We start from the raw sequence: 16,131 nt of genomic DNA on the forward strand, positions 1-16,131 counted from the left end.
TCTGAATTGATAGATGCCATCTTAATTTCTAGTTCTCTGCCATCACGAAGATTTAATAAATACTTTGGTATTTACATGTACATATTTTCCTCTTTAATTACTCTGAAGAAAAATCCTACTACTGGTATCACTGAGTCAAATGATATACACAGTTTAATCATGTCCTTTCTATAATGACTGTGACAATTTCCAACCCTACCAAGAACTCACTAGTGTATGTATTGTCTGCTAACTGATCTAGCAACTTTTTTATATCAATATTAATATTTTGGTGAATGTAAAGTAGAATGTTAGATTTTTAAAATTTTGTATTTTTCTAATTATTTGGATCTAGAGCAATTTTCATATGGATATTTATACTTTAGATTTCTTTCATTGAAAACTGCCAATTCAAATCTTTTGATAATTTGCTATTGGATGAATTAATCATATTCTTATGTTAGAATGAGTTTCTTATATATCTTGGAAACAATAAATTTATTAAAGGAGCTTCTGCAATATAATTTTCCCAATTACCTACATATCTTATAATTTTAGATGCATTGGGTTTATTTGTGCAAAAGAATGTTAATTTTGGGTAATCCAAGGTATTTTACCTTCTATCCATTAAATATCCATTAAATAAATCTATCCATTATATTCCATTCAAATGCCTTCTCAGCACTTTGAACTAGAGAATTTAAAAAAAAAAATCTATGTGATATAATTCACAAAAAATATGGAAATTAGAAATTAAAATATTTGAATACATATTTATAATATTAACATAGTATTTTACAAAGTACTCATAGTTTATTTTCTGTCTTGGAGCTTTCAAATATATACCCCTAACCAAAAAACAACAAAGAAAAGGAAAGCAGAAGGACATTAAATTTCACATCACAGAGAAAAGAATAAATCCTTACAGAATCTCCTGATTTATTGCTTCTCATGCTTTAGCCTAAATCATTCCTATCATCTTCCTTCTCTAGCCTAGCCATCCAACTTCTGAACCTTAGTATTATTCTCAACTCCTCATTCTCCCTTACCCCAAATCACTTACAAATCTCATTGTTTCTACTTCCACCATCCTCACATCCAGTCTCATCCTTTCAGGCTCTCTTCTCCTCTTGAGACTATTATAATAATATACTAATAGAAATTTCTACCTTCAGACTCTCCCCAATTCAATCAAATCCATAAATGCTAAAGCAATATTACTAAACTACAATTCTAATGATGTCATTTCCCTACTCTTCAGACATCAATGGCTCCCTATCACTTTTAGGATCAGCTACAGAGGTTTTTATACATTGTTGGTTTTGTTTTAGGTTTAAAATTTTTCACACCATACAATGGTGTGAAAATTTCCAATCTGATTATACTATATTCTATTATCATTCCCAATCTCTATGATCTAGCCAGGATGGCTTTATTACTTTTGCTCATTCATAAAATTCCATTTGCTTTCTGTTTTATTGAAGTAGAAGTTCAAAAAATTAGACCTGGAATGCACTTCTTCCCTTCAACTCCTAGAATCTTTTGCTTCCTCCAAAACTAGGTGGAGCAGGGGATAGAGCATTGGTCCTGGAGTCAGGAAAACTTGAACTGAAATCTGGCCTCAGACACTTTCTAGCTATGTGATCCTAGGCAAGTCATTTAATTTGTTTGCCTCACTTTCCCCATCTGTACAATGGGTATAATAGCATATATACATAATATACAATGGTATAATAGCATTTACCTCCCAGAGTTGTTGTGAGAATTAAACAAGAAAATAGTTATAAAGCACTAAGCACATCTACTTAATAGTAAATGCTATGTAAATGATTTTTTTTAAATCTCAGCTCAAATACCACCTTCCATGTGTATCCATTTCAGATCCTCCTGGTGCCTGTCCCTACAAAATTCACTTGGATTTATTTTGTACATATTCATGTAATATAACTTCTCAAGAGGACCTTACACAATAATAGGGAAGCTCAGAAGAGGAGAAGACTTGGGGTTAATTAATTAATTTATGTCATCACAAATTTAATTAAGTAAAATATTTTCTATTTCTGTTTCTATTTTTTTTTATTACACATGAACTGATAGTTATTTTGTAGCATTCTTACAGCAGTGGATTCACTATAAAGGACTAATGGGGGAAAATGGATAAAAGCAATTTAGAATGAGGAAGCACGTGATTGTAGCTCTGTATTTGAATAATGATCACAAGGTTTTAATACTTTCTATTGCCTTACTAAACATTTTTTTCTCAATGGTCCTTATAACATACATAAAAAACTGACAATTTATATATAATCCTGGAATGCCTCTTAGCCTCTCTATGGCATTAAAAAAAAAAAAAAACTTTAAAGTAGAAAAGGATTTTTCTTCATCACAAGGAGATAAATTTGCTTTGAAAGCAAAAAAAAAAAAAAAAAAAAGTTAGTAGCTGTGCCAAAGAAAATGGCAAACCATATTTTGCCAAGAAAATTCCAAATGAGAACATAAAGAACACAACTGAAAGAACTAAGCACCAGTTTTTTCTCTTAGATGAGTTACTTCTTCTCTTTGGAGTTTTGCTTCTTCATCTGAAGAAAGTAGTTATACTAGATGATCTCTAAAGAATATCTCCAGTTTTAACGTTCTTTGATTCTATTTTTTTTTTGCTTATTCTGTATTGAAAACTTAATAGCTATCAACAGAACCATTCCAAATTACAATAACTTAAAAAGACATATAAAATTATATAAGTTATTTTTGGTACATTTTATTTTCAACTTGCAAGATATGTAGAAGTATTCAAACATGTGAACAAATGTAATGAAACTACAGACAACCCGAAATGAATGATTCTTTATGTGTCTAGAGATTCCATCACTCATCTATCTTCCCAAAGAAACTACGAATATTGACTTTATTACTACAATAGGGTATACTTGTCATCATTCTTGTTATTCTTACATTTTTTTACTTATTCTACTTTGTGTATGATGGGACCTTCTGACAATCATCATTGCCTTTAACAAGTTATCTCCAAGTATTTTGTTCTTTTGTATCTGTTTTTTCCATTGTGCATCAGTTCACAGAAGTCCTCCAATATTTCCTTAATTTCTTTAGACAATTTTTTCTAATGATGCAATGATATTTCATTACATAAATATATACATATCACAGTTTGCTTAGCCATTCTCCAGTTAAAAGACAGATAGATTCACCCTCCCCATTCTATTTTGCTTTTACAAATAATATAGCCAGAAATATATATATTTCTGTATATATATATATATATATATACATTTGTATATCATACATAAATATTTATAAAATATGCATAATATGTATGTACAACATGAGAAATTAGAAGATCAAGTATTGGACTTGGAGTCAGAAAGACTCATATTTATGAGTTTAAATGTGGCCTCAGACATTTTCTAGATGTGTAGCACTAGGGGAGTGAATTCATCTTATTTGGCTCAGTTTCTCATCTAAAAAATGAGGTGGACAAGGAAATGGCAAAATCACTCCAATATTCTTGCCAAAAAATGACACAACTGAATCAACTGGACAAAAAATTACAAAATGTGATTTGGAGGAAAGTTATCTTTCTAAGCAACAATTTCCTTTTCTATGAAATAATTGTGATAAATGTAAGACTATTTACTACACAGGAAGGTTAGAAGGCCTAGAGTCATAAAACGGTAAGTGTAGACTCAGAAGGGACTTTCTGAAATCCTCTAATCTGCCATCCTTACTTTAAAGACTAGAAGAATAAGCCTCAGAAAGATTAAGATTCTTAGGCAAGATCACAAAGGTAGTAAATAATTGAGCTGGGCTTTGAATTCAGGTCAATAGGATTTGAAAGTGTTTTAGCAAACTTTTTTTTATATAAATAATTATAGGTTCTCATTTTCATTGTGAGACATACCTAGCCAATGCAGAAGGTAGTCTTCCAGGTGGAGTGAACTATTCAGGAAAACAAATTTTAAATACTTCCTATGAATCAGCAAATATTTGTTGAGTGAAATTTATATACTTAAACATTGAAGTGAAGACACAAGATACATGTATAGTATGAATTGGTTCCTGCTTCTAAGGACTCTAAATAAAATCTAATAAGAGAAAGAAAATGAGCATGTATGAAATTGAGCTGGGCTTTGAATTCAGGTCAATAGGATTTGAAAGTGTTTTAGCAAACTTTTTTTTATATAAATAATTATAGGTTCTCATTTTCATTGTGAGACATACCTAGCCAATGCAGAAGGTAGTCTTCCAGGTGGAGTGAACTATTCAGGAAAACAAATTTTAAATACTTCCTATGAATCAGCAAATATTTGTTGAGTGAAATTTATATACTTAAACATTGAAGTGAAGACACAAGATACATGTATAGTATGAATTGGTTCCTGCTTCTAAGGACTCTAAATAAAATCTAATAAGAGAAAGAAAATGAGCATGTATGAAATTGATCAAGATGTTATAAATGCAAATAACCAAGTAGGAAATGTTGGTAAATAAAATGAGCCATGTGTTTGCCCTTGAAAGCTGATCAGAATTTTAATTTCTGAAAAAAAATATCCTTGATAAGCAACTTTAAAAACAAATTCTCAGAATTGGAAATCAACTATAGATAGATACATAGATCACTTTCTGGAAAAGAGAGAGAGAGAAAGACAGACAGACAGACAGACAGACTAATGATGAAACTAAACTAATATACTAATAGATATAATGTTCTTATTTGTGGTTATGTAGAAGAAAGAAAAAAGTTGGATAGATGAATGTGGATCAAGTTATAGACGAATTCTCTAGTTAAAAGAGATTCACAAAATCATGGAATGTGAAAATAGCAATGAATCCATGTAGCTACATCCTGCAGTGGACAGAACAATGTTGTTAGAGTCAGGAAGACTTAAGTTTGAATGTTCCTTTATACATTTACCCAGTGTATGACCCCAAGCAAATAATTAACTTCTCAAATCTTTTCAATTAGGCACAACTCACATTATCCTCACAAGATTGATCAAATATAATAAGTTGTGCATAGCATTGTTCAAACTTTTAAAAATATAAAAATCCTACTTATTGTCATTATTATTAACTCAGAAGTCATTGAGTATACCCTGTACCCAAAAGGAATTTGCACTGTAGCACCTCTAACAGAACCAACAAGTACTTACTCAAGTCTGCTTGGAAGTCTTCAATGAAAGGTAAAATCAATTACTTCTCAATGCAATCTATTCCACTTGAGGGCAGCTCTGATTTTCAGAAATTTTTCCTAAAATTGTTTTCAATTTCTAACATTTTTGTTCTTAGTTTTAATCATAACTTGCATAACTTACCATAGGTAGTTGTGGTGAGATGTATCAGTGCAGAAGAGAAAATGAATGAATGCAGGTAATTTTCCCCCACTTCATGTGACTGATGAATTACAGTCTTTCATGTTCTCTGTGAGAAGATATTTTTGGTGAGCTTTATCACAGCTGCTTTCACATCCTTGTTCCTCAGACTGTAAATGATGGGATTCAGCATAGGAATCACCACAGCATAGAAGAGAGCAATCAGCTCATCTGTTGCATGGGAGTCTTTGGACTCGGGCTTCATATACATAAAGAGGATGGTCCCATAAAACATGATCACTACAGTCAGATGGGAAGAGCAAGTAGAAAAGGCTTTTTTCCTTCCCTCAACAGAATTGATTCTCAAGATGGTAATAAGGATGAATAAGTAGGAAATCAATATGAATATCACAGGAATCACTATTGTAAAGATATTTGATATCACCATTATGATCACATTGAGGGAAATATCTTCACAGGCCAATTTCAACACAGCCAGGATCTCACATGTGAGATAGTCAATGATATTCCCACAAAATGTCAAACGCATAGCTAGGGAAGTGTGTATCACTGAACTCAACCCACCTGCCATCCAACAACTGGTCACCAATTTCACAGAAAGTCCTTTGTTCATGATGATGGGGTATCTCAGAGGATTGCAAATGGCCACATAGCGGTCAAATGCCATTACAGAAAGGAGCACACACTCTGCAGCCCCCATGGCAAAGGAAAAGAACATTTGTAGGCCACATCCAACGAGGGAAATAGATTTTTCCTCTGAAAGAAAGTTCACAAGCAACAAGGGAATGGAGGAAGATGTATAGCAGATGTCCAAAAAAGAGAGATTACTGAGGAAGAAATACATAGGAGTGTGGAGGTGAGAGTCCAGGATGCTGATTGTAATGAGGAAACTGTTACCCAATAAGATTACAATGTACATGATAAGACATAACAGAAAGAAAACCAAATAAAAGATGGGATAGCCAGCAAGACCATGAAGAAAGAACATAGTCACAGAGGTCTTATTGTATCTTTCCATCTGTTCTCTATCTTCTACCTACAATATTTCAGATAAGAAAACAAGGCACCATCTTTATCATACTACATTGAATTCAAATATGACTTTAACGTTTGAGAATCCTATATTTAACACATGATTATAAATATAAAATATCCAGTAAACAAATCAAATTTTGCACAGAAGCCTCCAGACCAGTATATCCAAAGCACCCTCACTTTCAATATATCAACATTTTACAAAGAGAGAGAGAGAGAGAGAGAGAGAGAGAGAGAGAGAGAGAGATGGAGAGAGAAAGAGAAATAAGAGAGAGAGAGAAGAGAGAGAGAGAGAGGAGAGAGAGAGAGAGAGTGAGTTCTGTGAAGAAATTTGATGACATCATTATCTTTTCTAGATCTAGAAATTATTGGGACTTTAAAAACAATGGTGGATCTCATACTGGGACAGATTCAATATCCATTCACTAAACATTTCAATTATTTAGAAAGAGAGGAAATGTAACTAAAGTGAGAGTAAATATTTATAAGCACAAATTTTTGCAAATATCTGGTAGAGTATAACTATCCAAGTATATGGAAATAACTCATTCTATCAAGTCAATCAAGACATGTTAGCATGTTAAAGTATCATATAAGCATTTCTTCCAATAGAACTAGGTTAAAAATTATATAGGGTTCTATATTGGTTTCAATATGGTCCTAGTCCCTCTTGGGTATGCTTTGATATAGGTTTCCTAGTCTTCTTGTGGGGCAGAGAAAATTTTACTTATTTGACCGTAAAAGAGCATGAATAAAACTGCTTTTTCTGCTGAAGGAAATAGGAAACACAGAATAAACCAGAAAATTCTATTTCTCCTTAGGTCTTCCCCATATAGTCTCATATAATCTTTGTCAAGTCCTGATATTTTGAACCTAAATTTCCCAATTTGTTTTCAAGCTCTGTGTCCAATGCTAGGAGATTTGGGAATAAGAAGGAAGATTGTCTATTTTTATACCAAAATCATATTAAAATAGTAAATAACTCATGTTGGGATTTCTCTTCCTTTGACAGAAAAACAAAACAAAGTGAAACAGTGTGAATGTTTATAAATGATATCCCAGGCTCATTCCTAGAATCAGAATTCATCATAGATTTCTTGCAATATATGGCATTCTACTTGACTTTTCAGGTTTTTTCCCTTTCTGTTATTGTCACACAGATCTTTGTGAATGGCCTCCATTCACTTTCAATCTGATTTCCCATACACATTTAAATTTATCAGATATCATATTTGCATTATATTCAATTATGTATGTTTAATATCCCTTTATTAGGCATAACTTCTTTAAATTAGGAACTATGATTTAGTCTATCTATCCTAATGCTTAGTATAGTGTTCTACATATGGTAGGATTTTTTGTTGTTGAGTAACTTTTCTCAGTTATATTGAACTCTTTATGATCCTATTTGGAATTTTCTTGGCAGAGATATTGAGTGGTTTGCCATTTCCTTCTCCAGCCCATTTTACAGTTGAGGAAACTAAGGAAAACAATGTTAAGTGATGCTGCGGGTCACACAGCTAATAACTGAGGTCAGATTCGATTCATAAAGAGCATTCTTTCTTACTCTGGACTTGGATTCCTTCCATTGTGCCACCAAGCAATACCAAGTAGGACTTTATTAAATGTTTAACCAAATTAATTCTACATTATTCCTTTCATATAACAGGGACTCTCCCCAATTGACATCTCTCCCTATATCTCTCGTTGACATCCCTTTGACTTTGAACTATTTCACACTACTCTAGGTATTATCATTTGCTATCTGAAGATCTTTGAGAGATAACATGGGTCAAAACTCAGTTCATCAGACACCTACATTCAATAGTTTCATTCTTACAATCTTCCAAATGCCTAATCACTTTGAAGAGATTGGCAGCAAGACAAACACTCTGATCAGATTTTCTTGTCAGAAGGAAGAAAAGGAATGTCTCCTTCCATGTACTGAAGCAGTTTTAGTGACCTATTTAATCTTCAAGCAGAGCTTTTCTGAACATTTAAGCAGAAGTGTAGAAGAAAACTTTGTATTATCCTAGAATCCATGCCTGGAATATCATTGTGTCACAAGCAATGCCTCACATTCTGACTTACAGTTTGATATCCAGACAATCATAATAATAAAGTAATTATTCATCATCTTTCCATACTGTCTTGGTCCTTTTCCCACTTAATGTCTACTTGCAGTGCACTCCTTCACAAATTGCCAGACATTCATACTTATTCAAAAGATTGTTATTGTTGGTAACATGACATTATATGTGATATCTTTGGAATATAATATTCTGTGAACTTTTAGAACTGTGTCATAAAATAGCAGAAGGATAGGATTAAAATCACTTATCTAGATCAAAAACCTAGATTTATTAACTTATCATTAGAGATGTTAGTTTTATTTTTTCATTTACCCAACTATAATTCACCCAACATATACGTAAGCCATTTAGTTATCTAGCTGAAAAAATATGCTACACATCAAGCTTTTAAAACAAACATAATTATAAACATTTTGAGTTTGTAAGTTACATTTTCCTTCACAAGTAAAAATGTGTGCATTCTTGAAAATTTCTTTAGTGATATGTTGAGATCCATGTTCTAGGTGTAATGGTTTTTTTTAATTCTACTCTTTTCTGTCCCAGTTACAATAATGACTTTCTCTAATTCTGACATCCATTCTTGATTTTTTTTTAAAAGCATTTATTTGAAAAAAAAAAAAAACTCTGCTCTCCATACTACCTTTATTGAACCCAAAATACATTTCAGTCCTGCTTCTATTTTGATGCATGCTGCCTGTCATTTGTGGAGCAAGTCAACTCTTCATGCTGAAACAACAATGACAATGGCAGGAATCTCAGCAATCAGATGCTATATTACAGTCAGGAAAGTATTCAATTCCAGAGATAACCAAAGGCAAGTCTACACAAAAAGTCAGTGTATAGATCCCTTGGAGTCATAAACATGAAGAAAAGTATTAATAAGTAAACATCCTAGGGCCGAGTTATTTGTCTCTGCTAATTATTAACATTACCTGTTGGGTAGGAGATACTTGGTGCTCACAAGTATTATTTCTTAGAACAAAAAATTCAAAAGTCAAAAGTTTAAAGAATAATACTTAGGGCAGAGACAGTAATACTAGCATTATCTCATATCTTTCACTTAGCCTTTCAGACTAAATTGTCCCCAGAATTAGGGCTCCTGAATCTATTATTCTCTCCTTATACAGCAGGGCAGAATTTTGATATTCAGTACAAGGAATTCTTATCAACAAAATTCATTTTGCTATTGTGGAGCATTGAGTTAGAAGCCATACATTACTTAGTCTAAATTATGATGGACACTACAGATCTACTTACCTTTATACTGATCACAATTATTTTTTAAGTTCTAGGTGTGTTTACCCCACTCTTTCCACTGGGGGCTCAAAGTGTCACTCAAATAGCAGTAATCATTTATAATTCATCATTACTACCTGGAAAATGGAAAAAATAGATATCATGGCTCATCATACACATGCTCTTGCTGTTTAACAATTTAGGTAAGGGAGTGGTTCTTCAAGATGAACCAAGACTGACCTTGTTTTCAACCTAGCCTAGTCCCGGAAACCAACATTAAGCGAATCAAACCTTGGAATAAGATTTGACAACTGCCTCTGCATATCTATAATCCACTCACTCCTCTGCAGCAATAATTGCTAAAGATCAAGAAAGCTAATTTCTTTCCATCAAAGTGCTCAATGCTGTCAAATAGTTCAATATCAGAAATAGCAATGGTTTTATTTGGAGAAATGGCTTTTAAGAAAATACATTTGTTTTGCTGCTGTACCTTAAATACCATTTGGCCTTTCCATTTGACTTGCAACTGAATACTCTTACATGTCTTATTTCCCTTTCTTAGAAAATGAGTGCCAAAGCCAAAGACTTGTATAGCTTTTGTATTTTGTATCCTCAATTCATAACAGTGTTCTGCATGTAAGTGTTTAAGAAATGATTTTCATTCATGCATGCATTCATTTATTTATATTTATTTTTTCATCTCATTTCTAATAATCTGAATTATAGAGAATTCTTCTAGCCCCTCTACAATTTCTTCTATGATGGAGACCACATTGGTTTTTATCATAAGTAATACCTGCTATGGGAGAAGGCAAACATTGTACAACTGAGCTAATGTTTCCATAAAATTCACCATGTGCTTCATGCTCTGTGAAAATAAGATTACTAGTCCTCAACTGGGCATGTTATACCTGTTGGTATAAATCAGAAAACTAGTTCTTCATTTCTGTTGATTTAGTATTTTCTTTTTTCTTTTTATATAATTTTCACTTTTTAAAAGTTTTCTTGCTTTCTCCTTCTTTTCTCTCTCAGATGATCTAATATAGAATCCACATTTGTGTCCCCAAAATCCCATATCCCAAAATGATTGCTTAACCTAATCTAATCTTGTGAAGCTGAGCCTTGCTTAGCTTTGAATGATCATTATGTCTTTAGTCTTAACATCCATTTACCTCTAGTTGGGAGGTTGTCTGTCCTCTTAGTCTTCCACACACTCCAGATTGCTTTGCCTTGATTTCCTTTCTAAATCAACTGATTGCTTCCTTCTTTAGGAAGCTCCTCAATGTGATGATGGGTTTCCAAAATTCCTTGCTAATGGGGAGATATGTCACTTCAGAATTTACACTTCAGTCATAAGTATTAGGTGTAATTTTCAAAGTCCACATATGTAAATGATTAAACTTATTACAAATATGGGAATGGGGAACACAGGAGGAAAACTAGATTAGTCTATTTCAAGAATTTTTCAAGGGTTTACTCAATTTCATTTGGCCAAGGAAAACAATCAGTACCATTGCCCTGACCCCAAAGTAGAAGCCCCCCCCCCATCTCTAAAGAATCAGTCACAGGCTTTAGAAGGCAAATTAAATCTCTTCTTCTTAGGGATTATTTTCTCCCTGAAGCAATTTAAAGTTCTGACTTGGAAATATGGAGAAAGGGGAAACTTTCGGATACTTCATGAAGAGTGCCCCCAAAGCCCAATTACTAGGAATTTGTTACATCATATTGTTTTAAACAAACCTGTTTGAATCTTCAGTCTAGGCAACAATATAGTTTATATGAGTTCAATTAAATCAAACAAATATTCTTAAACAATCAGATGCCTCATAGTCTAATGCAAAGATAGCTGGGAAGAAAAAAAATGAAGTCCCACCTTTGACAGATTCTTTGTGACATCTGATAATTTATTTTGCTTCTCATTGCTCCAGACAACTTTCTAAGACTAAGTTGCAGAGAACATGTCAAACTACTTGGGTAGTTTCCTCACTGCAGCATCATATATAGCAAAGAAATAAACAGGGCCAATTCCCATCTCTATTTAAAAAAATACAATGCTAGATGATAATGCAAATATTAAGTATCAAGGAGTAATTTAAAAATAAGAAAATGAGATCTTTGTCCTCAAGAAATTTATGATTTAGTTGGAAAGATTTCCCATTCCCAAAAATTCCTCTTGTTTTGCACTTAGACTTTGGACTTAGATTGTATTTAGACTATTTTACTTAGACATTTAAAGTAAAGTGTTTAAATTAAATTTAATCAAAATACTGAATGTTTGTTTTTTGCCTTACTTCTACTCTAAACATGTTTTTACCTTCTTCCCTTCTTAGCACACAATCTCTTGTAACAAAGAATTTATTTCAAAAAAAGAAGAAAGAATAGTTCAGTAAAACAAACAATATATCCATTGATTCTGACAGTATTTACATATCCACAACCATGGAAGGTTGTTGTTTGTCCTTCATTCTGAAAGAGGACCATTACATCAGGAAGGAGATGATATGACATACAAGTGAATTGGATATAAGTAAGGAAAGGCTTTACAAAGTCACCTGTCTCACTTTCCTCTCCAGTTCTATCTGGTTCCAGATATAAATCAAGACAACTGGAGATGACCCTGAATGAAATGGAGACTTTTGGCCTTTTACAGCTAAGGTCTTCAACAAATCTCAGTTTGTGAAAAAGGAGGGAGATAACATTTTCAACTCTTAGGTCCAAGCTTTGACAAGATAACTTACCCATTGTTCAGTATGATTGTCTGATATGCCCATGATCTTAGCAAAATAATTTAATTGTATGCTATTTCATTATCAGATATAATATCTAGAGTTTGCATTAATGACTTAATTATGAAGGCAAAGAGCAAGAAGTCTCTGTAACTCCTCTCTTTTCCATCTTGGAAATTCCCCTCCACTTAATACAAAGTAAAAAGGCAGTTCATTCTCAATTGTCCTTGAAATTAAACATCTTTGCACCCTTACTTGACTAATAGGCTTATATAGTGATGATAATTACAAAAATTTTACAAAAATGAAAAATTATAAATGAAAAATTAGTCCACATGCAACATGATTTCTAAAAGAAGTCATTCTTCTTGAGGGAACATAGAAGCTTTCTTCAATCCCTAAAATAGGGAGCTACTCTCTTTCTAGTATCTCCAAATGACTAAATGTATTTTTGTCATTTGTATTCTTTCAAAAAACTTCTCTTGGACTGCTTAAGAACAAGAATTATTCTATGATTTTTTTTTGTTTCTTGATTAGTTTTTAGGTTGTTGTTTTTTAATATGACACTGACATTGTTGTTTTCTTTGGAATTGAGGAAATTGATAAAACTGACAATATAAAGACCTCTCCTACAATTTGAGAAATCTGTTGCCAATTTCAAGAAGGTGTAGTAGTTGTATACAATGCAACTAGGTCCACAATGGATAATGCCAAGGATGGAATTCAAAAGATTTATCTTCCTAAATTCAAATCTGACTCAGACATTGATTCTGGGATCTTGGGCAAGTCATTTACTAACTGTGTGATCCCATTTGCCTCAATTTCCTCATCTGTAAAACGAGCTTAATAAGAAAATGGCAGGGAAAAAACTAGGAAGATGGCAGAATATGTCAGAAAATTTCAAGCTCTCTGAATTTCACCCACAAACAAAACAAAATTATGCCTCAGGGTGAACATAGACTAGTGAAAACAAATAAGACTTGGGGCAAAAGAGGGCTTCTCCAGGAACAAGCTGAGAAGACCACAAAAAGACCCCCAAACCTGGATTTAACTGGTGTGAAATATAAATACCTCCAAACTAGCTCTCCAGAAACAGGAAGTGAGGAGATGCTAGGTTCAGAGGGATCTTCAACTCCAACCACAGGAATTTTGACGTCCTATGATGGGAGCAAAGAGGAATCTGAGATGAGAAAACATCTGCTGATTAGGAATGACAAGCCCAGCTGTGCTACAGAGACATGACTCTGACTGAGAAGGAAATAGCACATTTGGTGAATACAAAGGCAGTGAAGCAAAGATGCTGCTACCTGTGAGTATTTGTAGGAGGGTGGAGCTTTTAGTTTGGGGTTCCAAGTCAGAAGGGAGAGCTAAAGTTAAGCTAGAGGTATCAATTTCCCTACCCCCAGGATTAGAGGTGCTTATACCAAAAGTTATCATTTTAAAACAATGAACAGGCAAAGAGAAAATAACCAACCCATAAATACTTAATATAACAATAGGGAAGACTGCAGCTCATCTTCAGAGGAGGATAGTGAAGTTAAAAAAAAAAAAAAAAAAACTCTTCTATCCCAAAGTATAATGATAAAGGCTAACTGCCCAGAAAAAATTATAGAAAAACTTAAAAATACTTTACAAATCAAATGAGATTGGTGGAGAGAGGAAAGAATTATCAAAAAAAAAAAAACAAAAAGATTGTGAAAAAAAATTAATCAACTAGAAAAGGAGATACAGCCTTAAATAAGGAAAAATTCTTTAAAAATTAGAATTGGGGAGAGGGGGCAGTGAAGCTATAAGAGAACAAGAAATAACAAAATAAAATACAAAGAGTGAAAAAATAGAAGTATGTGAAACATCTTATAAGAAAAACAACAAATCTGGAGTACAGATTAAGAAAAGAAAATAAAAAATAATTGGACTACCTAAAAGTTATGACCAAAAAAAGAACCTTGATGCAATAATTCAAGACATAACCAAAGAAAATTGTCCTGGATGGACATCAGGATAGTGGGATTAAAAAAAAAAAAAAAACAAGCCCATGGATCACCACCTCAAACAGAGCCTATGTAGAAAACACATAGGAATGTTAATGGCTAAATTTCAAAGCCCACAGATCAAAGAAAAATTCTACAAGAAACAAAGGAACAACAATAAAAAAAAATTCAAATATGCTGGAATCATACTTAGAATTATGATTCTAAGGGTCCTGAAATAATACATATCAATAATCAGAAGAACTAGACCTTCAGCCAAAAATATCACATCCAGTGAAACTAAGCATAATATTGAATAAAAATGAACATTCAAAAGACTTGCAGATTTTCAGAGCTCTTTTTCAATCAAACCTGAGCTCAAAAAAAATTTAACATAAAAGAGCCAACATCAAAAATTAATTTCAAGGGATTCAACAAGGACAAATTGTGTTTTACATGGAAATATATATCATATGTTTAAAATCAACATCAGTATTTGGATACAGAAAAGAAAAATTGGAGTAAAACTGAGTATGATCTGATTCTAATAAGCAAAACTGTCTGAAAAAAGGTAATATATTTATGTAATTATGTATATGATAAGGTGCAAAGGCAGAATTGATACAGAGGCATTAAAGGGGAAAGGAAAGGAAAACCTACTGACATTGGGAATGGGTTAAATGAAAAACAATATGTGTATATACTATGAAGGATATAGCACCCTCCAAAATCTATAATGAAATAAAGGGAACAGTTTAGAAGGGTATATAGATTTATAGTAGTGAGACAAAGATGTGTAGGTTAATGAGAAAGGACTAAATAGGGAGAAAAATGTGGGGGGAGAGATGGTGGAGATTAAGTAATAGCAAGGCAAATTTAGGAATGGAATTAAAGTAAAAGAGTTAGCAGTTAGGAAATAAGATATATATGCAAACAGTAAACAAGAATCAAAAGTAGAATTCATTAGAAAAAAATGCTTGTAAATTTATGTTTGTTTGTGAAGATATAGATACAGATAAATGTGCCTGTGCTTAACTATAGCCTGCTTGGAGGAGGTGAGAGGATGAAAATATTTTAAAAATTAATTAAAACATATATTGTGGCATCATGAAGAGCCAGACACAAATGAAAACAACTGAATAGCAGGAATATAATAAATGTATTTATATGTCTATTCTTAGCCACTTTAGAGTTCAGCACTTACTGCTGAAACATTTTTAGCAGGTAGATTATTAGAATTTCTGAATTACTTTGTTTTATCTTCTTACAGTATCAGACTCAAAAAAGCATTGCTTTCTCTGCTATCCTTTATGTTAAGTTAATCACCAAGACATATATATATAATATATATATATATATATATATATATATATATATATATATATATATATATATATATACCTATGGCACTCTCCTATCTGTTTCTGTGAGTCTTAGCATAGTTATATGACATTCACTAGGGTGCTGACACAATCACTGACATTTCCAGAGCCTAAGCCACCAGCTTTCAGAGTACCAATCAGGTCTCCACAACCAGCATAAGTATTTTGGGATCCACAAAATCTCTGTTGTATTTTACCTTGGCTATCATTTCCTTAATTTGCCACTACCCCAAGGCTTAATCATAGATTGAAGGATGATTTGGATACTTAATTGGTTATCACTAATTATTAGTTTAATGTTGGTTTTGTTGTCTGTAAAAGTTGTGACATATTTTGTTATTGTTACATTCCTTCAAAGTTCA

The 16,131-nt window shown here is 32.7% G+C and overlaps 1 protein-coding gene across 1 annotated transcript; it reads right to left on the bottom strand.

Moving 5' to 3' along the window:
• Nucleotides 1-5,406: 5,406 nt before the first annotated feature.
• Nucleotides 5,407-6,345, bottom strand: LOC127557986 (olfactory receptor 13C4-like). Its single transcript, XM_051991254.1, has one exon. It carries the CDS (start codon nt 6,343-6,345, stop codon nt 5,407-5,409), a length of 939 nt encoding a protein of 312 aa, XP_051847214.1.
• Between the last annotated feature and the right edge of the window lie 9,786 nt (nt 6,346-16,131).

Source organism: Antechinus flavipes, chromosome 1, assembly GCF_016432865.1.
Source record: "Antechinus flavipes isolate AdamAnt ecotype Samford, QLD, Australia chromosome 1, AdamAnt_v2, whole genome shotgun sequence".
In the NCBI taxonomy this organism is placed as follows: Eukaryota; Metazoa; Chordata; class Mammalia; order Dasyuromorphia; family Dasyuridae; genus Antechinus; species Antechinus flavipes.

What these genes read in the sequence shown, in the direction of transcription:
- LOC127557986 (XM_051991254.1), bottom strand. Translation starts at nt 6,345, where the DNA reads ATGGAAAGATACAATAAGACCTCTGTGACTATGTTCTTTCTTCATGGT.